We start from the raw sequence: 23,560 nt of genomic DNA on the forward strand, positions 1-23,560 counted from the left end.
AAGGAGCAAAAATTCGGGATATACTGGAGATATCCATTAAGGCTGAGGTTTGAGGGGACAGAATTCCCTGTCAGTGGTGTTTAGAATTCCCAATCAGTCCTGTTTCCATGCATAATTCACTTATTCCCAGCTCTGTCCATGGCTCTGAGGCTGATCTGGGTGATGGGACAGCCCTGGCAGCTCCCAGGGATCCTGATCCAAGCTCTTGGGATGCTGGGACACAGCTTGGGGTCCCAGGAGGGTCATTCCCAAGCACAAGGCCATCCCATGGGAATGGAATCCAAAGGGACCCTCAGGGCTGACACAGGGACCCTCAGGAGCAGCTTTATCCCACTGGTGGGACTGCATATCCCATGGGATCATAGAACCAGATGGCCTTGGAAGGTCCCTTCCCACCCAAGCCATTCCATGATCCCATGAAAGCACCATCCCACTTCCATCCTCCTGAATTTTCCACGGTCTTGGAAGCAGTGCAAAGGCAGGAGATGTTCCCAAGCCCAGAGAAGCTGTGGCTGCTCCATCCCTGGAATTTTCCAAGGCCAGGTTGGAGCAATCTGGGATAGTGGAGGGTGTCCCTGTCCATGGCAGGGGGTGGAATGAGATGATCCTGAAAATTCCTTCCCACCCAAACCATTCCAGGATTGTATGATTCCAACCCACTGTGATTCCAACCCAAACCATTCCACGACTATAATTCCAACCCAAACCATTCCAGGATTTCACAATTTCTCCCTTTGAATCCATTCACTTTTCCAAGCCCTTCCTTCCTGATTCCTCGTTGCTTTAGGATCAGGAAGGAGTATCCAATGCTCCAATTTACCCAATTTAAGAGGCAAAAGCGGAGGCTGGAAGCAGCGAAACTGCTTGGAAAACACCGACAGATCCCCGTCGTCGAGTTTTACGTGGAATTTGGGAAGCGATTCCAGGCCAGGCCAGGCCTAAAGCTCCCGCTTTGCGCATCGATTCCCCCAATTGGATGGCATTTGTTCTTTTTACTGTCACGGGAAGCACATGTTCCGAGCAAGCTGTTCCCTCATCCCAAACCTTCCCCGGCTGCCTGGGAAGGAAAAATCCCAGCACACTTTCCCCCCGGAAAGCAAGAGGTGATCATAAATATCCCTAAATAGCGTTCAACAGATCCGAGAGACATTAACACTTCCCCAATGCCAAAGGAGGCTCGGGAAAAAAATAATCGGAACAGATGCTCCGGGGTCAGCGAGGGAAACGCCTTTCCACAAAAAACACCCTCCCTGAATCCCAAATGAACCGGGAGCGCCGAGCGAGGGGCTGCAGCACCGCGGGAGTGGGGGAAGGGGACGGTGCTGGTACAGGGACAATCCCAGGAGCTGGGCCTCCGAGGGGTCTGGGAACCAAGAGGAGAGAGGGGAACAGGGAATGTCCCATCTGCTGCTGATCCCAGGCCTGCTCCGGCTCCTGCTTCTGCTCCTGGTCCTAATCCCAGTTCTGTTCTTGGTCCCACTCCATGTCCTGCTCCTAATCCTGCTCCTGCTCCAAGTCCTGCTCCTGGATCCTGCTCCCAGTCCTGTTCCTGCTCCCGGTCCAGATCCCGGTCCTGCTCCTGGCCTGGTTCCCACTCCCAGCCCCTGTTCCTGCTCCTAACCCTCATCCTAGTTTTACTCTTGGTCCCGGGTCCCACTCCTTCTCCCAGTCCTGGTCCCAGCCTTGGTTCTGCTCCTGTTCCTAATCCTGGTCCTGATCCTAGGGAGGCCTTGGAGGCCCTTCCAGGGCCTAAAGGGGCTCCAGGAGAAGGTGGAGAGGGACTTGGCACAAGGGATGGAGGGACAGGACACAGGGAATGCTTCCCACTGGTTTAGATGGGATATTGGGAAGGAATTCTTCTCCCTTCCAGGGATAACTCCTTCCTTAGCATCCCGCCCTCCACTCCCATCCCATGTCCGATCCCTTCTGGATAGGAAGAAAAACCTCGAGGAATCAAATAAAGGGATGAAATTAATCCATCCCTGCCCCCAGAATCCTTCCTTTCCCAAATCCATGTTGGAAGAGCCAGATCCAAGAGAGGATTGGAGTGTTTCTATATTCAATTAAGTCCTGGGGTTTCCACTTGGGAAACTAAGCTGAATTCCCACAAGAAAATCAAATTATAAATGATGTAATTAGAGAAACAAAGTGTTGGAAGCTGGATAGGGAATTCCTACAGATTTCAATATTTATTCATTATATTTAATTAATATTAATTTATATCCAAGGTATTTTCTGGACCCTCATCCCAAAGAACAAACAGAATTCCTGGTTCCAAATTTCAAGGAACTTCCTTAAAAATATTGCCCTGGAGCCCCTGGATCTGGTTTTGCAGGAATTCTGAAAGAACCTGGAATTTTTTGGACAAATCCTTCCTGAATCCTTGTGCACTTCCCACAGTTTACTGAAGAGGGAGTCTCTGTCCCAGCTAAACCAGATCCCACTAATCCCAACCAGGAAGATTCACTCCTGGATTTGAGAGAGATTTTTTGGGAGTCCAAAATACTTCAATATCCCAAAATGGGTCGATTTCCCAGGAAAATACAAATATTGGAGCATCCACATCCCATTCCAGTCGCTTTTCCATGTTGGGGATATCCCGTGCAATTCCTCAAAATCTACCAAATAATTTTTATGGGAATTTTTGTGCCTCTTAATCCATTTTAAAACAACACCACGGAGGTGCTTCCAAGTTTTCGCTCCCATTTTCCCTCCTTTCCTTGGATCTGTGTCCAGGAGGGCCTCTCTGTGCTGAGGAGGCCTCACCCATCCCACTGATCCCCAAAGACCCCTGGAGCGGGATCCCTCACCCAGGTTGGATTTTAGGGAAAGGTCCCTCACCCAGGAGCCACTTCCAAGGAGATGGTTCCATGTGAGGAGCCTCCACACCTGCGAAATTCTCCCACCCGAGGATCCCGGGATTGGGGACACTCGGGGACACTCCAGCTCCTCAGGGAGGGAACAAGGACGGAACCACGGAACAGTTCAGACTGGAAAAGACCTCCAGGATCACCCATTCCCAGCACGAATCACCTCCAAGGAATCCCAGGAAAGCGGCTCTCCAAACATCCCCCTCAGTGCTGCTCCTGGAATTCCAAGGATCCGGCCGGATGGAGAGCTGGGGTACCAGAACGGCGCCATCACCTACTCAGGGTTTGCTCCCAGTGGGGGGGGAAGCTGGAGTAGCTCCTTCTCCATGGATCCCTTCTCCGTGGGCCGAGCAGGACGTGGGATCTGCCAGAAACCGGGATCCACCACATCCATGCCTCTGCCCACGGAGCCCCGGGAGCAGGAGGCCTTGGAATTGTAAAGGAAAAGTGTCCACAGAGAAGGACCACGGAAAACCTCTCCGAGGTGGGAGAAGCTCCACCTGGGAAGATCCAACCCTGGGAATATGCTGGATGAAGCCAGTCCCAAATCCCCACCCCAGAGCACTTCAGATTCCGGCGGTGACCAGGAACATCCCACGGCATTGGAAAAGCGGGCGGGTTTTGAGGGACGCAGCCACATCCTGACCAAGTGTTGGGAATCCACACCTGGATTCCAGCTCATCCCGGCCTGGGATCACCCCCTGAAACCCCTCCTAAGAGTCTCCCCCCGTTCACCTGGAATTCCTTATTTCCCAACTGATTGTTCCCATTGGTTCATGGATTTTGTTTTCCAAACTCACCGCCGCTTCCCGATTAAAGGAGGAGCTGCTCCAGCACATTTATTCCCGTGTATCCCTGGAATTTCCAACTGCTGCTGATGTAACCCCCGATAATTGAGGGCTATTCACCGATGCTGCTCCCTGTTCCCGGCACAAATCCCACGGGAAAAGCCGCATTTTAAGAGAAATCCCAGAACATTTCCACTCCACCCACTAAGGATGTTGATTCGTGTGTCCATCCTAATTAAATTCCAAATTAAAGATGTGATTCCAGGATATCAGAACCCAAAATGGCCCAAATCTCCCCATTTCCCCTTCAAAAAGTCCCTATTTCCATCATTCCGTGCTTTTATTCCCCTTCCAGGACCTACCTTTTGATCCACTTATTCCCAGAAAATGGAGTTTTGAGGGATTCCAATATTCAGGAATAGCAGGGATGGCAGATTTCCTCATGCCATAATTCCAAGCATTTCAAGTGTCCAAGAAAATCAAGCCCCAAAAAGCCCCGAGGAAAAGAAATTCCAAAGGCACTTTTGGAACTTGGTTTTTAATTCCAAATAATGGATGTTATTCCTGGATTGGGGGCTGTATTTGAATATTTCTATAATCTTCTATTTTAACCACTGGCAATGTTTGTATTTGATCCATTGGATCAGGATTTGATTAATCCATGGGAAGAAATGTGGATGTTTCTATGTATTTCCCTCTTTTAATTGGAATTTTATTGATTATAAAGTGATCATTAATGAAAGTAATTTAGCAACTTGATATTTATAATTTAGAGCTTTATAATTAGATATATTTTATAGATATAAACGTATTTGCCAACTGCCAATATCCAGGGATTCCGGACAAAATCACCAAATCCATGGGAGATTCATTTGTATATATTCTAATATTAATTTATTACGTATTCCCACAGATTAATTGCCACTAATAATCAGATTCAGAGCCCAGAGAATGGGATTTCTCAGGTAGGAAAGGGAAGATTTTCCCTCATGGGGGGTTTATTTGATATTGATTTGCAAATAAGATGCAAATGATTATTAATATATTTTAAAGATAATTAAAAAATTGGAAAAAAAAAATTCAAACTTTCCAATGGAATGCAATTTTAGCCATAATTTTGGGACTGAAATGTTGGGTCATTTCTCACAAAACTTCGCTTTTCCACAGATCTGCATGGATTTGAAAGGAAAGCACTTTGGAATGGCTTCTGGGGAGAAAAACCCTACGAAGATTTCACAAAATAATCCAGAAATTGGAATAAATTGTAGAATTCTTAGTAGTGTGGAACAAAAGATTTTGTGGAGAAACCCAGCGATTTCTGGCTGGAAAATGGAAAAATTCCAGGAAAACACGACAAAACGTGCCTGTGATCGTCAACAGACAGAGGGGCTCGGGGATATTCCTGAGAATTTGGGGGGAAAACCAGGATAAGGGGCATTAATGAGCCTCTGGAACATCTGGAAGGCAGCGCTTGGCACCTGGACCCCCCCCCGCAGCTCCCGGAGCTCTGGAATGCCGGGGCTGCCATCCTGCATCCCTCTGGAACAGGGGAGTTCTCCTGCATCCTGGGGACGATTCCCAGGGAATTCCTCATTAATTCTTCCCACCGCCGATCCATCAATCAGCCCCACAAAGGGCACGTGCCCGGAGCAGGTACTGCATTCCCAGAGAGTCACATTCCCGGGGAACACATTCCTGGAGCGCCACATTCCCGGCTCCAAGCTTTCCAGGCTGAGGCTCTGGGCATTCCTTACCTTTCCCTGAGCCTCATCCCTCGGGAACAGGCTCCTTCCATCCCCCTGCTCCCAAACAAAGCCTCCGGAGCGCACGATACTTACTGAGGATGGCAAACCCGGAGGAACTTTCCGAACTTTCTTTGTCTGAACTTCTGGAAAAAAAAGGGAGGAAAAGCTGCTTTATAAAGCAGGAATTTTTTTAGGGATCTCAGCAATTTCTCCCCCACTCTGTTCCCAGCAGGATGTTTAGGGATTCCACTGTTTTCTGCCCCAGGATTTTGCCGGCTCGTGCCTTTCCCGCTGCAGCGAGTGACAATAATTATAAAGAACAAGCAAAGAAAGAACAAGAAATAAAGAACAAGAAATAAATCCCCAGAAATAATAAGGAATAAAGAATTCCAGGGGGAAAATGCAGGGAAATGGTTAATACTTGGGATGTGGGTGTTAAGAGTTGCAGGTTTTGCCTCAGGCTCGGGGAAAACAGGGAATTCTGAAGGCTCGGCGAGGCTGCAATAACGCCCGGGAGCGTTGCTCTGGCACTTATTGTGTCCCTTCCCAACCGTCGCGCGGCTAGAGTGGGATTCCTCGGGAAGCGGCGGGAGGCCAGAGGTGCAGGGGTCACTCACCCATGGAGGAGCTGTGCAGAGGCCTCCGGCGCGGATTATTGCTGGGATACTGGTAGTACTGGGAGCCGGGCTTGGACGGGGACAGCGCTCCGGGGGTGCCGATGTCCATGTCCCCTCCCAGGAGACTTTGCTGCAAGGGATTCAAGGGAACAGGGATTTGCAGGATCCATCCGTGCGACCTCCCTCATCATTAGCTACTCATCCCTAAAAATAACCCGGGAAGGAAACCTTCGGGAGCAGAGCAAAACGTGGGAACGGGCGGATCTTTAAAGGGGACATCACCGGAATTTCACCCGCACCGAATGCCTGGGAAATAGGAGGAATTCGGGGCTTCAAGGAATTTCAGGGACTGTTCAGCTAGTGCTTGGAAAACTTTGGGAGCTCTGCGGGCATGTTTGGAGGGGGTTTTGTAGGGAGGGAAGTGCGGGGATTTAATAATAATGTTAATAAAAATAAAATCACGGAATTCTGCTGCTTCTGTGTGGGTGAAGCAGATCCATAGTCTTGGGAAAAAATCTGAGAATTAAATCTATCAGGGCTTATAATATATATAAAAAATCTCTAAAATATACATAAAATACATAAAATATACCTAAAAAGCATCTAAAACGTATCTAATACGTAAGATATGCCCACTAGACAAAAATAGGTAAGAATAGATAAAAGAGATGTAAAAGAGATGTAACGTACATCTAAAAATAGAATATCTGTAAATCTATAGAAAAGGTCTAAGATATAGAGGAAATATAGAAAAGGAATAAAAATATGGAAAATATATAAAAATATTAAAAATGTGTGGTATATATAATATATATAATATATATAAATAAATATAAATATAGAAAAGATATGAAAATCTATAAAAATATATCGTATACAAATATATATATGTCTAGAATGTATATAGAAATAGATAAAATATATGTAGAATATATAAAGTATCTATTTTATATTTAAAATACATATTATATATAAAATACCTACTATATATCAAATATATATTATATATCAAATCTATATTATATATAAAATATACACCATATACAAAATATATACACTTTATACATAATATATATAAAGTATATTTATAATATATAAAATATATATACAGCATATATAAAATATATGTAATATGTATAATATATGTCATATATATAAAATATATGTCACGTAAATATAAAAAATATATAAAGTAGATATAAAATATATACGTGAAATAAAGATAAAATATAATATATATGTAAAATATATGTAAATATATATAAAATATAGGTAAAATATATCCAGAATATATCTAGAATATATATAAAATATAAACCCCCCAGTGGGCTGAACGGGAGGAACAATCAAACCAGGGAAATAGCTGGAATGTCACTAATATTTGGGAACTGGATGCAAAGCACTCCAGAATCCCCAAACCAATTAAGGCTCTGGCACGGCAGCAGCGAGGACCTCACTCCACCCACTTTACTCCCGGGAAACAACGGGATAAACCCCAAGAAACTAGGGATTTCATGATGGATTTGGAAAATACGGATTTGGGAGAGGATTCTGAGCATTCGCTTCGCTCCAGAGTTCGGGAAAACTTTCCGGGAGCATCCAACCCCGGGGGGAACTTCCCGGGCGCATCCAACCCCAAGGGAAGTGCCCGGGTGCATCCAAACCCGGGATAAACTGGCCGCGCACATCCAAGCCCGGGCACATCCAAGGCCGGAGGAACTGCCCGGGCAAATCCAAGCCCGGGATAAAGTGCCCGGGCGCATCCAAGCCCGGGCGCATCCAAGCCGGGCGGCAGTGCCCGTGCCCATGGCAGCCCGGCACGACGGGCCGGGCCGCAGCAAGGCCTGAGCGCGGCGCGCAGGGAGCGGCGCCCGGTCCCCGCCAAGAGCCGCCCTCGGCCGCCCCAGGGCCGGGGCCGTTGCCGCCCTCCCGAAGTGCCGCTGGCTGGCGGCGCGGCGGGGCCCGCGTGTGCCCCGCTGGGAACCATTCACATGCAAATGTCCCCGGGCCCGCGGCGAGAGGGTGCCCCCGCTCCCGCGGCCCGCCGGGAGCTGCCATCCCGGGAACAAAGGGCTCCTTGTTGGCGCCGGGAGCCGCGCTCGGGGCTGCCCCAGTGCCCCCCGAGGGCCCCGGAGCGGGCCGGCAGAGCCCGAGCTCCAGCGGCCCCTTCCCGGCGGGACACGGGGAGCCGGGGCCGGGACACACCCCCGGCAGCCCTTCCGCCCTTTCCGTGGAACAATTCCTGCTGCTGTCCGAGCTGAACGTCCCCTGGCACGGCCCGAGGCCGTTTCCACTCACGCCACGTCCTCAGCCCGTGTTCTCTCATCCCGTGTCCCCATCCTGTGTCCTCCCAACTCATCTCCTCTCATCCCATCTCCTCCCATCTCATGTCCTCTCATCCCATCTCCTCTCATTCCATCTCCTCTCATCCCATGGACAAACAGGAGCTGAGGGAAAATTGCTAGGAAAATTGCTTCCGCATCTGCCTCCTGGAGAGCTCCCAAAATCTCAAATCCAACCGTTTTCCCTCCTCTCTCTAATTTCATGGATAATCTCCACCTGCCACAAGGCTGCTCTGGTGATAAACAACACCTGCAGCAGCAGAAAAACCTTGGGAATCTCTCACATAATGCAGAATAATAGGGAATAATAGAGACAGAGGTGCCAGAACTCCGAGGGAAAAGGGAAATCGAGAACATTCTTTGAAAAGAACAGGATTTTTGGGAATGTCTCGGAGTGTTTCTGAAAGAACGTGGGCTTACTGTGAGGATTCTCGGAAAATAAATGGGATTTCAGGGAATGGTTTGGAGCACTTCACAATAAATATTGATTTATTGTGAATATCCGAAAATATGGGAATTTAGGGAATGTTTTGGTTCATTTCACAATAAACATTAATTTACTGTGAATATCTGAAATAAAAGGAATTTAGGGAATGGTTGGGATCATTTCACAATAAACATTAATTTACTGTGAATATCTGAAAATAAAAGGAATTAAGGGAATGTTTTGGAGTGTTTCCAAATGAATATCAGTTTATTGTAAATGTTCTCTGGAAATAAAGGGAATTAGGGAATGTTTTGGGTCATTTCACAATAATCGTTAGTTTATTGTGAATATTCTCTGGAAATAAAGGGAATTTAGGGAATGCTTTGGATCATTTCACAATAAATATTGGTTCATTGTGGATATCAGAAAAAAAAAGGGAATTTCGGGAATGCTTTGGGCCATTTCACAATAAGTATGGATTTCTTGTGAATATTCCTGGCAAATAAATGGGATTTTAAGGGATGTATCAAAGCTTTTCCAGGTGAACACTGATTTCCGGTGAACATTGCCTGCAAATGAAGGGAATTTCGGGAATGGTCAGGGAGTGCTGGGCTCGGGAACTCTCCTGCTAAAGCTGGGCCGGGTTTATCCCCGGGGGGAGAAGGCTGGGAGGCTCGGGATGAATCCCTAAATTCAGCTACTCTCTCCTTCCACTCTGGGACAACTCCAAGCACACCAAGAGCCTTTTCCAAGGCTGAGGGAGGAAAGGAGCAGAAAAAGCCATGTCCCCTAGGGAGCCCGGCCTTCCTCATCCCAACTTCTTCCCCAGGAAAAAGCTGCAGAGGTTTCTATGGGAAAAGAAATCCCAAAGGGGGTTTTTACAGGACGAGGAAACACGGGGAGCAAGTTTAAGGGGGTCATTTTGGGAGGCACCAGTTGGTTGGTTCTTCCCGAACCGGGAATTGCTGGGGGTTTGGCTCCCGGTGCCTCAGGGTTCCCAGCCAGCACGGGGAGGAAAACTGGGATGAAAATATATCTGTATTTATCCCAAAATCCTATAAAAGGGCCAACAAGCTCTGCTCCAAAAATTCAAACCTTTACAAAGCACCCCCATGGATTACAGTGCCTCCCCACTCCCAATCCCAGCTCTGGAAATTCAGGAATCTGTCGGGATCAGAGTCACCATTTCGGGAGAAAGGAGGAGGTTTCAAAGGGACCTCACAGAGGGTTTCATGTCCAGAGATTGGAATTGGAGCCAAAAACAATTCCCAAAATTATCAAAATAAACAACAGAGCAAAATCCTAAATTCCCAGGATTTTCCCCCCTGAGCCCCAGCCCTGGATTTTTCATTAATTCCAATCTTTTGCCTTTTTTTTTATGGTGTGTCTGCACCTTTGTGGGGGTTTTTTTCCTGCTGCCTCCAAAACGGGAATAACGAGACAAAGAGTTAAAGCTGGAGAGGGAGAGAATCCACCAAATCCATCCAGATGGAAAGGAAATTATCCCTCCTGGAAAAACCCAACTGCTGCTTCTGCTGCAAAGCTCAGGGGCTGCTTTTTAAAGGAAAATTATGTGGATTTCACTGGAATATTTGTCTCGGGTTGAAGAGGTCGAGAAAAATCTGGAAATCATCGTTAGAAAAAGCTGGAATGTTTTTCCTTTGTTGTGGAAACAGGTGGGATTCGAGTGCGGAATTTTACTAATGAAATTAATTCAGATTAAAGGGAACCTGGAATCCAAAATCATGGATTAGGGAAAAATCCCTGCATTTTGAATTCCTGGTATATTTTTTGTTGGCATCGATCCGGCATCAAGCGTGGAATGTCACAGGCAGGAGGAAAATGGGATGAGTCAGGAACAGCTGAAGCTCCTTCCCTGAACGACTGCCAAGGGTTGAGGTCGGAGCATCCCGGGGGTCCAGCTGCTTCCCGGGCCCCTCTGAGCCCCGGGATGTGGCTCCAGGGACAGCTGGGCCCTTCTCCCCAAGCCTCGGAGAAGCCGCATCAGGGCAGAATCGGGGAAAAGCACCGGATCACATCCCTGGCTTCTCCCAGCTGGGCAGGGGGAGGATGAGGAGCAGGGATGCATGTTGGGAATCCCGGGATGCTTCGTACCTGCAGGTACTCAGGTCCCCGGGCCGGCTGGAGTGGGAATGTGGGAGCAGGAATATCCACCTTCCGATGGAGAGGTGGCCCCGTGAGGCTGGAAGTGCCTCCGGAGAGAGCGGGAGGCTCCCAGCAATCCCTGCTCCCCTTCCCACACCTGGATCCGCCGGGAACGCCGACACCTTTCCTGCTTTTCTACCGATTTGTCAGGAGATTGAGCCCAAATGAATCCATTTAAAGCAATTCCTTCTGCCACTAAAATTCCCAGTGATTTATCCTACAATTATTTCTTATTTCCTAGGAATTCCTGCCCTTTATCCCAGGAAACCGGCTCATCCCGCTCTTTTCTTGCTGCTCCGTCCCTCCAATTAAAATTCCTGACATTATTAAAGATCAAAGCTCCTTCCCTCCATTATTCCCGTTCAGATCCCTCTGATCTCCCTGCCAGCACCACTTCCCTGCTTTGTTCCCTCCGCTCTGGCACCGGGAATGTCAGTCGGGATGCGGCGATCCCGCCATTCTCACCCTGTTTAATGAGGGCTTTTCCCAGGAAAAGGGGAGCACGGAATGTGTTCCATGACCTTCCAGCTGGGAGGACTCACCCCGTGCAGGTGCCCAACTGCACCTGGATCGCCGGAGCGGCTCCGACGTTTTCCTGCCAAATTCCTGCTCCTCTCCCCCTGCTCTCGACCTGGGTGACTTTCCCAAGCTATTCCCTCACAAATTCCCAAACAAAGCGGCTCCAGTTTTGGAGCAAACAGGCTGAGCTCCATCAGCCTCTGGATTCAGCAAAAAGTCCCTTTTCCACCCCAAAATCCCGGGAAATAGATGGAGGGAGATATGGAAATATAGACAGTCCCACGATATTAATGGATGGGGAAAAAAGGCACCATAAGGGGTAGGATAATTCCCAGATAAGCCTCATTTTTATCAGGATTTTCCTATAGATTATAAATTATGAGACACATATCCTGGTATCCCTGTTTTCCATGCACCATTTCCGTGCCAGGCTGAAATTCCAAACACCTGCAAGTGCCCTCATCCCATTTTTCCCAAGCCTAAACCCTCTGGGAGGGTCCCCATTTCTGGCGGGGATGGATAGGACACTGAGGAACAGTGAGGTGCAGAAAGGAATATTTTGGGAATATTTTTCTCGGCAAAACCCACTAAAAAGTTGTCACTTCGTTGGATTCTGCCTCGGTTCCCTTTCAAGGTGATCCAGGGGGGATGTTCTACCAGGGTGTGCTTCAAAATGTTCCTCTCTGGCAAATTATTCTGACAAATCCTTAAAGCCTGGCCCTGCTCACCTTCCGAGGTCCTTATCATCCCGTTTTCCCATGTAAACATTGGATACAAAGGCCTTGCAACCAGAATGCTGGCTCAGGTTGGCTCAGGGGAAACATCCCACCCTGGCTCCTCCTTAACAAGGGGTTTCGTGGCTGAATTCCCAAGTTTAATGAGAGAATCTGTGTTTTCCCTTTGAATGGGAGAACACAGGGAAGGCTCGGAGAGCTCCCGGTGTTTTATGGAAATTACAGGGATAATGTTTGGAACCAAAGTCACTGGAAAACATCTGAGAGACCAAAGGAATGTCAGGGCCAAAAAGCTTCAAGAGCCTCCAAGGATTTTTAACCTCTTCCTGTTCACCGGCTGGGAATATAAACAGAGTCCCCCTTTTTCCCATGGGAAGCAGGAATTTATAGGAAAAAAAGTCCTGATCCTCAGAGGAGAAGCTGCTTCCACATCCTGACATGATCCAGCATCATGGATTTGGGAATGGTCACCCAGAGGGGTTGTGGATTCCCTGTCTCTGAATGGGACACAAACCAGGATTCTAGGATTCTATGGAATCACATCCACAGCCCTTCCAGCTCCCTGGGAGAGGAAAGAGCTCTCCCTGTGGAATGGTTTGGGTGGGAAGGGACCTTAAGGATCATGCAGTGCCACCCCTGCCATGGCAGGGACGCCTCCCGCTAGCCCAGGGTGCTCCAGCCTGGTCTTGGACACTTCCAGGGATGGGGCAGCCACAGCTTCTCTAGGAATTCCATCCCAGCCCCTCGCCACTCTCCCAGCCAGGAATTCCTTCCCGATATCCCATCTAACCCAGTGGGAAGCCATTCCCTGTGGTCTGTCCCTCCATCCTTTGTCCCCAGCCCCTCTCCAGCTCTCCTGGAGCCCCTTTAGGCCCTGGAATTTGCTCCGAGGTCTCCCTGGATCCTCCCCTTCTCCAGGAGAACACCCACAGCTCTCCCAGCCTGGCTCTACAGGGCAGTGGCTCCAGCTCCTGGATCATCTCCACGATGATCCACAATGAACTTCCCAGGGTGCAGAGACGCAGAGATACGGCCTCGGTTCCCAGTACCATCCTTTTCCCAGGAAAAGGACGATTAAAGCTGTTTGTAATTCCGGAGCTGTCCGTGCTGCTCCGCACGCGCTCCATCCCGTCAGTCCCGGCGTTAGGATAGCAGGGAGGTACCACATGCCCAGCAAACGTGACAGGGAGTAGAAACTTCCATATGTGCCTCCCGGCTCCGGGCCTGCAGGGAATGGCTGCTCCCGCAGCCCCCGGCGCTGCCAGGAGCCAGAGCGGGACTGGCTCCGGCTCCACATGGAGCTGCTCACAAGTTTTCCAAAGCTGGGCTGGGAATCAATCATTTTGCAAAACTTGTCCAAGACTGGTCAGCACGGAACCATATCCCCGGAGTGATTGATTCCAACTGGGAATACATACTAACAAGGGAACGGGGAGGAGTCGGGGAAAAGCAGCGCTTCCCGAGGGTTTGAAACGTGGGAGCAGGGCAGGAACACCTTCCATAGCCCAGGTGATCCCACCTGGCCTGGGACGTTCCCAGGGATCCGGAGGCAGCCACAGCTTCTCCGGGAATTCCATGCTGGCCCCTCCCCACTCTCACAGCCAGGAATTCCTTCCTGAGAGGGATTACAAATAAGGGATAATTTTTCCGAGGAAGCCAGTAGTTCCAAGCTACCAAGGCAGGGCTGGGAAACTACAGATGGAGGGTGAAATTCCGTCAGGAACTTCAGGAAGGACCCAAGCTCTGCATTTCTGGGAGTCCCTGAGATCCCTGTGTGAGAGTCCTGGGCTCTGCTCCTGTGCCTGAGGGGCCACATCCCACCCACATCCCACATCCCACACCCCCTGCCAGCCCCTCCCGATCCCACCACGGCAACAGGGAAAACCCCCGGAGAGAGGAACAACCAACCCAAAAAAACAGGAACCCTGAGCCCAAAAAAACAGGAACACCGGGCCCAAATAAAGCAGGGAAGGGGAAATGAGAGCGACACCGGAAGGAGCCACTGGGGCCTGGGGACAGCGGGGGGGGGGTTTGGGGGCCTCCCTGGGACATTCCAGGCTCCAAAGGGGATCCTGGGGACCTCTGGGGTGGGATAGTCCCTCCGTGGGTGTCATGGAATCCTGGAATGGTTTGGGGTGGGAGGGGTCAGAAAGCTGTGGGCAGGGACACCTTCCGTGGGTGCTCCCAACCCCATCCAACCTGGGCACGGAGATGCTCCGAGGGCTGGAGCCCCTCAGACATGGAGCCAGGCTGGGAGAGCTGTGGGTGTTCTCCTGGAGAAGGGGAGGATCCAGGGAGACCTCGGAGCAAATTCCAGGGCCTAAAGGGGCTCCAGGAGAGCTGGAGAGGGACTGGGGACAAAGGATGGAGGGACAGGCCACAGGGAATGGCTTCCCACTGGGTAAGAGGGGATGTTGGGCAGGAGTTCCTGGCTGGGAGAGTGGCAAGGGGCGGGGATGGAATTCCCGGGGAAGCTGTGGCTGCCCCATCCCACAGTCACAGTAATACCATCACATAATTCCTGTATGGACAAAGTAATCATGGAATGGAAGGGATTTTAAGGATCATCTCATTCCACTGGGCAGGGACACCTTCCACTATCCCAGGCTGCTCCAAGCCCCATCCAACCTGCCTTTGTGGCTTCCCAAATCCCATTATTTTATCCCTGCATGCAGCTTTGGGCTGGTTTTTACCTCAGAAGGGAAAATGAAGGAGAAGGATGATCCTGACAGGAATTTTGCCATCAAAACACAAGGAAAGCGAGTTATTGGAGTGAACAAACCGCAACTACGTCATTCCAGCTTTTTCCCCAGGGAATTGAGGATGTGTGATCCCACCTAAGCAAGGTCCAGCACCATTGGAATCATGGAATTATTTAGATTGGAAAACCCCTCCAAGATCAAGTCCAATCATCCAGGGTCACCTGTGATCCACGTCCACACATCTGGGGAACAGTTCCAGGGATGGGGACTCCACCATTCCCTGGGCAGCCCCTTCCACGCCTTCCCTTCCCTTCCAACTCTCCCAGTGCCAGCCTGGCACTCAGGAATGTGGTGGGAATGGTCACACAACAGCCCGACACACCCAGGAATTCCCAAGGAATTCCTCAAATTGCCTCATCCTGAAAACACAAGGATAGACCCTTTCCCCACATTCCCAAGGAACACGGAAAGCAGGGATCAAGCCTAAAATATCCCCATTTTGGCACTTGCTCTGAGTTGTCCCGGGCAGATTTGAAGCCTGTAAAGCCTGGAATATTAAGGAAGCCATTAAATCCCTTGGATACTTTTCTGAAGCTACCACCTTTCAGAAAAGGGAAAGGAAGGAGCAGAGGGATTAAACCCCACCGTTAACACTGTTCTTGGAATAAGGAGAGAAAGTGTCCTTAGAAAAACCCGACTGGCTCGGAACAAAACCGGGAATTTGGCCACAGAGAGTGTTTTTAGGCCGGGAATTCCTCCGGAGACTTGAAAAGATGCGAATTCCGAGTGCAGGGAGGCAGAGGCACACACGCCATACCTTTGTGTTACACTGGAATTGTAGCATTCCCTGGAACCCCTCCCTCTTTTCTGAGTTCCCATGGGGCGGCTTTGCTGTTCACCTGCTGGCCTTGACTCCTGGCCAAAAGCAATTCCCAAACAAAAAGGGACAGCAAATCGTATTTCCAACCTCGTGTGCACACGGCATTGTCCCAGATCCCAGGGAAAGCGGGATTTAGGGGAGCAGCCACGAGTCAACACCAGCTCTTCCCACTGGTGGCATTCCCGAGACTGGGATTTTGGACACAAAGAATGCCTCCCAGCAGCCTTGACTGGGGTGGGAGGAGGTCAAGCCAAGCCAAGCCTCCAGGAGCTGTATCCTGGCTGGAGAAGCTCGGGAAGGAGCTTTCCAGTGGGAATTTCCGAGCAGATTCGCACTTACCTGGTGGCAGCCCTGTAAGTTGGAATCTCGTCCGTATGATGAGTAGGAACCTCGTTCTGTTTTACCTGGGAAGAGAGGGAAAATCCAGGTAAATACACAGATAGCACAGGAACACACACAAAGCTTCTCCAAGCACTTTAGGTGACACTCATCCCATTTTCCCAATGCCGATTCCATGTGTATTTATATATATTCCATGGATAAACCAGGCACTGCTGCCACTGGAATGCACAGAAAGGGATTCACAGTTTTCCTGCTGGGATGGATGGGATGGGAATTAAACTTCCTGGTGATGGTGATGGGAATTAAGCTTCCTAATCCTGGCTGTGCTGCTCCTAGACCTGGGTTTTGATGGGATTCCACAGGCTGGGTGAAGGTGGGAGCCAATCTCCCACCCAGGCAGCAGACATTCCCACCTCCCGGCTCTCCCAGCTTCCAGGAGCTGCTGAGGATGTGCTTCCCTGCTCTTTCCCACGAGAAAATTCCCTCATGATCTACCCGGGAAAGAGACACGGATTGGGCATTGGGAATTTGCTAGAAGGGCCGGGAGCCGAGTGGGGATCTCTGTGCCCGCCCCAAGCCCCCTTTTTGCTTCCCTCTCCTTTTTCCCAGGAAGCTTTGAACGCTCCCATCCCAGAGCCTGACTTGCAGCCTCAGCCATGCTGCTTTTCCAGAGGGCAGCAAAGGGGATTCTTTGGGATCAAACTGGCGAAGGGAGGGAGGGAAAAGGAGGTTTGTGCCGAGCACCAAGTGGTGGCTGAGCAGCAGCGCCCCACGTGCTCCCAGACAAAGAGCAGGCAAGAGAGCTGATCCCAAACACATTGCCAGGGAAAGAGCACCCTTCAGGAGAGGAGAAGCCTGGCAGGGGAAGGGGGGGAGGCACCGCTGACAAAACATCCAGGAGGCAGGAAAAATCCCCCCCGAAATTCCCAGTGTTCTGAGGCTGGAGCAGCAAAGCCCCGTGTGCAGCACCTGGCACGAGGGAGCGGATCCTCCCTGTGATTCCCTGTGACACTCCGTACCCAGGAGCCGGGTTTGCTGCCGGGGTCCATATTCCCAATCCCAGCCACATTCCATAAAGAAGCCAAGGCGAGGCAGACCGGCAGACAAAGGCTGCTGGGGCTCACTGAAATCATTCCTGAAATCAGTGGCCACATCCCAACTCCAGGAGCCTTTAGTATCCATCCACCGGCTCTGAGGGCCCTTTGTGGACACAGTTTGGTTATTCCAAGTGGCTTGGAATCAAAATTCCTTCTCCCCATCCCAATTTACGTCTCCGGAGTCTTTTGTTTCTTCCTCGGTTTAGTTGTTTGCCATATAAAATACCCAAGCACCTCCCAAGTATTGTTGTGATGGATGGGGGATTAGGCCTAACTTTGGGAAGGGCTTGGAGCTGGGTATTCAAAGATCACAGATAACCCTCCGCTCGGGAACACCAGAGCTAAGTCAGGATTGAAACCACAATGAAATCCAAACGGGGAATCCACGAGTTCAACACTGAGATGGGACAGTTCAATCCACATCCCCTTCCCATTGCCCCGAGAGGGCCGGGAAGTCTTTAGGAACAATGAGCGGCAGGGACTGGGGGGGCAAAAAATTCCCGAAAGGAACCAAGGGCTGAGGGGAGCGAGCGGGAGCACCTGAGGAGCCCCTTTGCCATCGTCTCAGCCGCGGCTTAATTTGAGTTTGGGCAGAAATATTTACCCCGGCACCAAAATAAACCCCCCGCAAATTACAAGTTGTCAGGGCTCGGCCGCGCTGCGCCCGCATGGGGGAGGAACAGGGACCGCCGGAGACGTGAATCATTCCCGGTAATTTGAGTGTTTCCATGACATCAATGGGCACCCGGCCAGGGCTCTGTCGAAGGCTCCGAGGTACCAAAGCGGCTCCGCAGCCAGCGGGAGATTGACTTGGCTTTTTTTTTTTTAGGTTTGTGCTCCTCGGGAAAGATTTCGTCTCCGGCGGCCGCTTCTCCCACCGAACCCAGCGCTTCGGAGCTCCGGAGCGAGTTTTGAGGCGGCTGCCGGGAGCTTCCCAAAAGCCACCTCCTCCACACCCCACACCCAGGCAGAACTCCGGGAATTGTTAAAAAGCCCCGGCTGCAGATTCTGTGGGGATTCTGTGGGGATTTTGTGTGGATTCTGTGGGGATTCTGTGGAGATTTTATGTGGATTCTGTGTGGAGATTGTGTGGAGAGTTTGTGGAGAGTTTGAGGATTTTCCCCTCACCCGTAACCATCAAACCATTCCCGATGGGCCGAGGGGGAACGTCTTCCCTATAAATTATCCATTCCCAATTACCTCCACTCCCGTCGCTCCCGCGGCACATCCCAAAAGCCCTGTGACAACACCCAGCTCTTTAAACAACGACAGCTCGGGCGAGAAAAGCCGCTCCTCAATTTGCCCCCGTTTCCCGGGAATTCAGCGTTTTCTGAGGGTCGGGAAGGCGGAAGGTGCAGGTGCCCGACCGGCTGCGGGAGGGTTCGGGGGAAAGCAAAGCGTTCAGCGCTGCGGCTTCCCGACGCATCCACTGCGGAATTTTCGAGCCAAGCCTCCAGTACTAGAATGCGGCAGCCGCTGCGGATATTTTTTGGCACAAAGACAAGGTGGCAGTGCCAAAGCCCCATGGCTAAAACTCCTCAAAAGAGGCAGGAGCGGAGCATTCCATGCTCCCGCTTTTCCCGGCCGAGCGGCCGCAGCCGCATTTTCCCGGAGAAAAGGCCCCGCTCGCCGGATTTGGGAAAAAAAACCCCACGGCATGGGGGGAAAATCGCCAGGGTGGAAGGGGGAGAAGGGCCAGGGTGGATTTTTAGCTGTGCCAACGTGCTGAGAATTCCCAGCTCGGCGCTCTGGAGGATCTGGGGCTGGGGGAACAAAGCTCTGCCTGGAAGTTGGTCGGCACAGGGAAGAAGTTTGGGTGGGTTTGGGGAAGGCAGGGAAGCGCTGGAGCATGGGGGGAATCTCGGGATGTTCAGTGAATGGCCACAATGCCAATCACGGCACAGACAAAGGGAGAACTCTGAGCCGCTCCCGCTTGCCTGGCACACGCGGAATTGCGACTCCCTGCTCCCTAAATACCTCCGGGAAAAAAGCTGCCTTCTCTTCCTGGAACCCCTTTCTCCCAAAATATTCCCTGTGTGCTTTTGTTATAAAAGCAGCCCGGTCCAAATCGTTCCATAAATCCATAAAGAGCCACTCATACCACGGTGGGCTTGGAAAAACTGATTAAATCCGGGAGGAAATAGAAGCAACTTCCAAAGGATAAATGCAAGTCATCCCAATCCCTGCCCTGGAGAAAGGGCACCTTGGCTGTTTTCTGGGAAGCAGAATGAGAGGGATGAGGCAACTCTTCCATAAGCAGAGAAAAGGAAGGGAAATTAATTCTCTCAAATATTTTAATTCAATATTTCCCTTGATTTCATATTGAAAATAATTTTTAACGGAAGAATTCCACTGCAATATTTTAATTTGGGATTTGAGGCTTGGTCAGGCAGGAAAACCTGGCTGGGGACAACAAAAATAGGCCTTTTATCAGGCATTGGAATTTTAATGGCTCCAAATACATTTTGCTTAAATGTATTTGTTATTTTATCCCTGGATTTTCAGCATTTTGGATAGTTAAGGATCATTCCCTCCGATTTCCAACGGCTCAGCTGGGAACAAAGCCCTATCGATTCCCTTCAGCGGCAAATTAAACACAAATTAAAGACAAATTTAATGCCAAATTAAAGAGGAATTCCAGGAATTAAGCACCACGGAGCTGGGAAATATTTGGGATGAGCTCCTGAGCAAAGGGAGAACGGGATGAACTTCCCAGACCCCCGGGAATAGACACACGGGTGCTGCTGGCTGGAGCACGGGGAATTTGTGGGAAGCATCAAACAGCTGAATTCCACCTCAATCCCTGGCTTTGCATCCCAGATTTTCTGAAGCTGGGCTGCAGGAGATGCAGAGTGAACATCTCCGCATCCCAGATTTCCTGCCACCGGGATGGGCTCTGCTCACTGCCAGGTTATCCATCAAAAAAATAGGGATTTGTTTTCCTGAGAGATTAAAACCCTGCCTCATTTCAGCAGAAAAATCAACTTGAAAACTGTAGGGAATTAGGAATTACCCAAGGAAAACCTCCTTGAAATAAGTGGAAATTTTAGGCCATTTATCCAATACCTGTGAGCACCTCACCCATGGAGAAATATAGCTAGAGAAATATAAAATAGATATCAAATACCATTTTATATCAATATAATTTATATCTATAAATACAATTTCTATATGTCCTGCCCTCTCCGTGGACACCTTCCCAAGGGCTTCCTATTAAAAATGGAATTACGAATGGAATGAGAAATGGAATTCCAAATATCCCACCCATGTTCTCAGCAGAGGAGCCAGCGTGGAGTTTTCCTATTTCTCCACAACTTCGGAATATTCTGTTTTTAAAAAGAGAAAGGGGGAAAAAATACTGGGGAAAAAAAAAGGGGCAAAAAGGGTAAAAAAGGGGGGAAAAGGAAAAAAAAAAAGGGGGGGGGAAGATAAAATCAATAGAAAACCGCTTCCTGTGAGTGGAATTTTTTTGGAGTCCTACTGGAAGTAGCAGCATTCCTGGCACCAGGACTGACAGCTGGCTGGGGCTCAGCCCCTCTGCGCTCCGCTCGCCGTTCCGAGCGGCTCCGGAGGCTCCCGGCAGATCCCGGGGCAGCTCCCGCGGGCTCGGGGCTGGCACAGGGACAGGGAGCCCGTGGCATCATCCCCTCGGAGCAGCCGGGGGGCCACGTGTTGTTCCTGTTCTCCCGGGGTTTAGGGGCCGGTAAGCCTGGCTCGGCTAAGCCTGAGCTGGGTTATCCAGCCCCGGCAATAAATCCGGGAGAAATCTCGTGGATTTGGGGCAAAGATTGAGATAACGGGCATGAAACAACAGGAACCCCGCGGGGTCTGATCCACGGGATCCACACACCGGACACGAAGCTCAGGGAAGGCATCGATCCTGAGGATTTCAGTGGGAATTCAGCACAGCACAAGGGGAATGGGATGTTTTTACTGGGAGTGAGGAATTTGGCCCTTTCCTGATGCCCAGGAAACACAGAGGCATCTGGCAGAACCATTCCAATGCCACAGCCAAAGGCAGGACGAAGGGACAAAATTCCAAGGAAATCAAATCCCGAAACCCATGGGACAATAAAGCTACAGAGTATGAACCGAAAGCAGAGAATGTTGAGGTGGAAGGGGGGCTTCAACACCAACTCACTGGTTAAACAGGGAAAGTTAATTCCCAAACATTCCAGAATTCCTTCCTTGTACATACAACATACATGGATCCCTGTCTATCCATAAATATGAGACCAACCAGCTTTGCCTGGCCCATGGAATTCAAGGACAGGGATGGGCCTGACCTCCACGACCCCTCCTGTGCTTGTTCCTCACTCCAGGAAAATTCCAGACTAAGATTTTTTAGCACTGCCCACAATTCCTGAAACAGGGAATCCAAAATTCCTGAAATAGGGAATCCAAACCAAAAGACCAAGGCAAATTGCTCCTGGATTTCTTTAATTGATCCAATCCTGGTGCCAGTTATAGGGAAATCTGGGATTTCTCCGTGTGCTTTTCAAACTAAGTAAGTGGCAAAACTGGCCTTGGAATTGTAGAAATGATGATATAAACAGGGAATGTGGAGGAGCAGATTCTCCCAGATTTATATTAAACTGTCCTTTAGTCCCACAGTTCGACAACCAATCCATAATATTCCAGGGATTTCAGGGATTAATAAACTGCATATCAAATCCAGGCACTAATTGAGAGCGGAATAATGAACTTCCCTAATTAAATTAGGGATTTGCTGGAACAAACCGACGGTTTCTTCCCACTCTGATGGAAAAAGAGGGATATTTAAGGAGGTGGGGAAGCCCTAAAGATTCCTCGGAGCCACAGGGCCCGAGGCCACCCCAAGGGCCTTATGAATCTGAGATTCCACGATGGGAAGGAGAATTCTGGGAGACAATCCTTCATTTGGAGTCACTCCCTAAACACCTTTAGTCTCCTGTTCCTCCTCGGTGTGGAATTCCAGGCAGGAGGAGATAAGGAGGATCATCTCGGCCTGAACACCTGGAAACAGGCGGAGAGAGGAGGAAAATTCCAGGAAAACATATTTATAGTGGTTTATCCTTCTTATTCCTGGGATATATCAGGGAAAATGGGCTGGGAAGGAGAGAGGCGTCAGGAAAGGGAACATAATAAAAATCCAAAGGGTTATTTAATAGTAAAGAATGAAAATGATAAAAAAGGAGCAAGGTTTCCATAAAAATCCCAGACAAAAGTATGTTGGAATGACATTCCAGCTCTGAAGGAACATCTAGGGATTGAGTGGATATGAGTTTATCCCAGCTGAGTCTCCAAGAGGAGATTGGGATACAGCACGGGCTGATCCCTCCGCCCTAGTTCAGGAGATTGTTATCCCATAGCTGGAAAACTGGGATTCCACCAGGATCCTTTAAAACAAGGAAGATAAGGATCCAAAGGCATAGAATGGAGAGGGCAGGATAAACCCTCCTCCAGCTCCAGTCTGGGCTCCAAAGCTCGGCTCTGTAAGCCAGGCCTGCCTGGAAGGATTGATTCCCAAACCAACCCCGCTGGATGTGACCATGGATACAGATCCATATCCTTCTGGAACAGATTTGGGGTCAACACCCTCCCATGACAACCAGGGAAATTCTTTCCCAAAGGGACCAGAGAGGTGCAACCTCAAGATTTTGGTGGATTTAGGATGGTACAGAAGGGCCAGGGAGCTTTTCCAAGGGAAGATTCCATGCCCATGGCAGGAGCTTGGAATGAGAGGGTTCCTTCCAACCCAAACCATTCCAGGATTCCATGATCCCAGGGAGTTCAGCACCCACAGCAACATCCTCACAGCAGAGAAGGAAAGAGACATTCCTACAAAAATGGAAATAATGCTCATGTGGAGATTAAAGCCTCAGTTTGTCATTCCCACACAAATCCTGTTTATTTCTAATAGTTTTCAATCTATAAAAGTCAAGTTTCAAAACCATGGGATTGGTTTTTGTTATCATTTTGCCTTTAAAACCCAACATTCGGGATCATATGGATCAGCTCAAGGGGCAGCACAAACCCCAAGCTTCCCAGGGGCTGGGAAAGCAGCTGGAATGGTGGGATAAACCCCAAAGAACAGGCTGAGATTCCCAAGAGTGCCCAGTCAGGAATGCCAGTGGAGGGCATGCACCCCCTCACCAGGCCTGCACACGTGGGAACGGACATTTCCCAGATAATTTGGGAATGATTTGGGCTGAGACTCCATAGAAACTGCTCATAGAGAAGGATCCGGGGAGACCTTGGAGCAAATTCCAGTGGCTAAAGGGGCTCCAGGAGAGCTGGAGTCGACTTGGGATAAGGGATGGAGGGACAGGACACTGGGATCCGGCTTCCC

The 23,560-nt window shown here is 49.7% G+C and overlaps 1 protein-coding gene across 1 annotated transcript in view; it reads right to left on the reverse strand.

Annotated features, from left to right (window-relative positions):
- Positions 1 to 23,560, reverse strand: part of TCF4 (transcription factor 4) — a 114,775-nt gene that overhangs the window by 38,620 nt on the left and 52,595 nt on the right. Inside the window, 3 exon segments of the mRNA XM_032676026.1 lie at positions 5,497 to 5,546; positions 6,021 to 6,150; positions 16,130 to 16,194. Coding sequence (XP_032531917.1) covers positions 5,497 to 5,546; positions 6,021 to 6,150; positions 16,130 to 16,194 — 245 coding nt within the window.

The sequence above is a fragment of the Chiroxiphia lanceolata genome, chromosome Z, assembly GCF_009829145.1.
Source record: "Chiroxiphia lanceolata isolate bChiLan1 chromosome Z, bChiLan1.pri, whole genome shotgun sequence".
NCBI classification, from domain to species: Eukaryota; Metazoa; Chordata; class Aves; order Passeriformes; family Pipridae; genus Chiroxiphia; species Chiroxiphia lanceolata.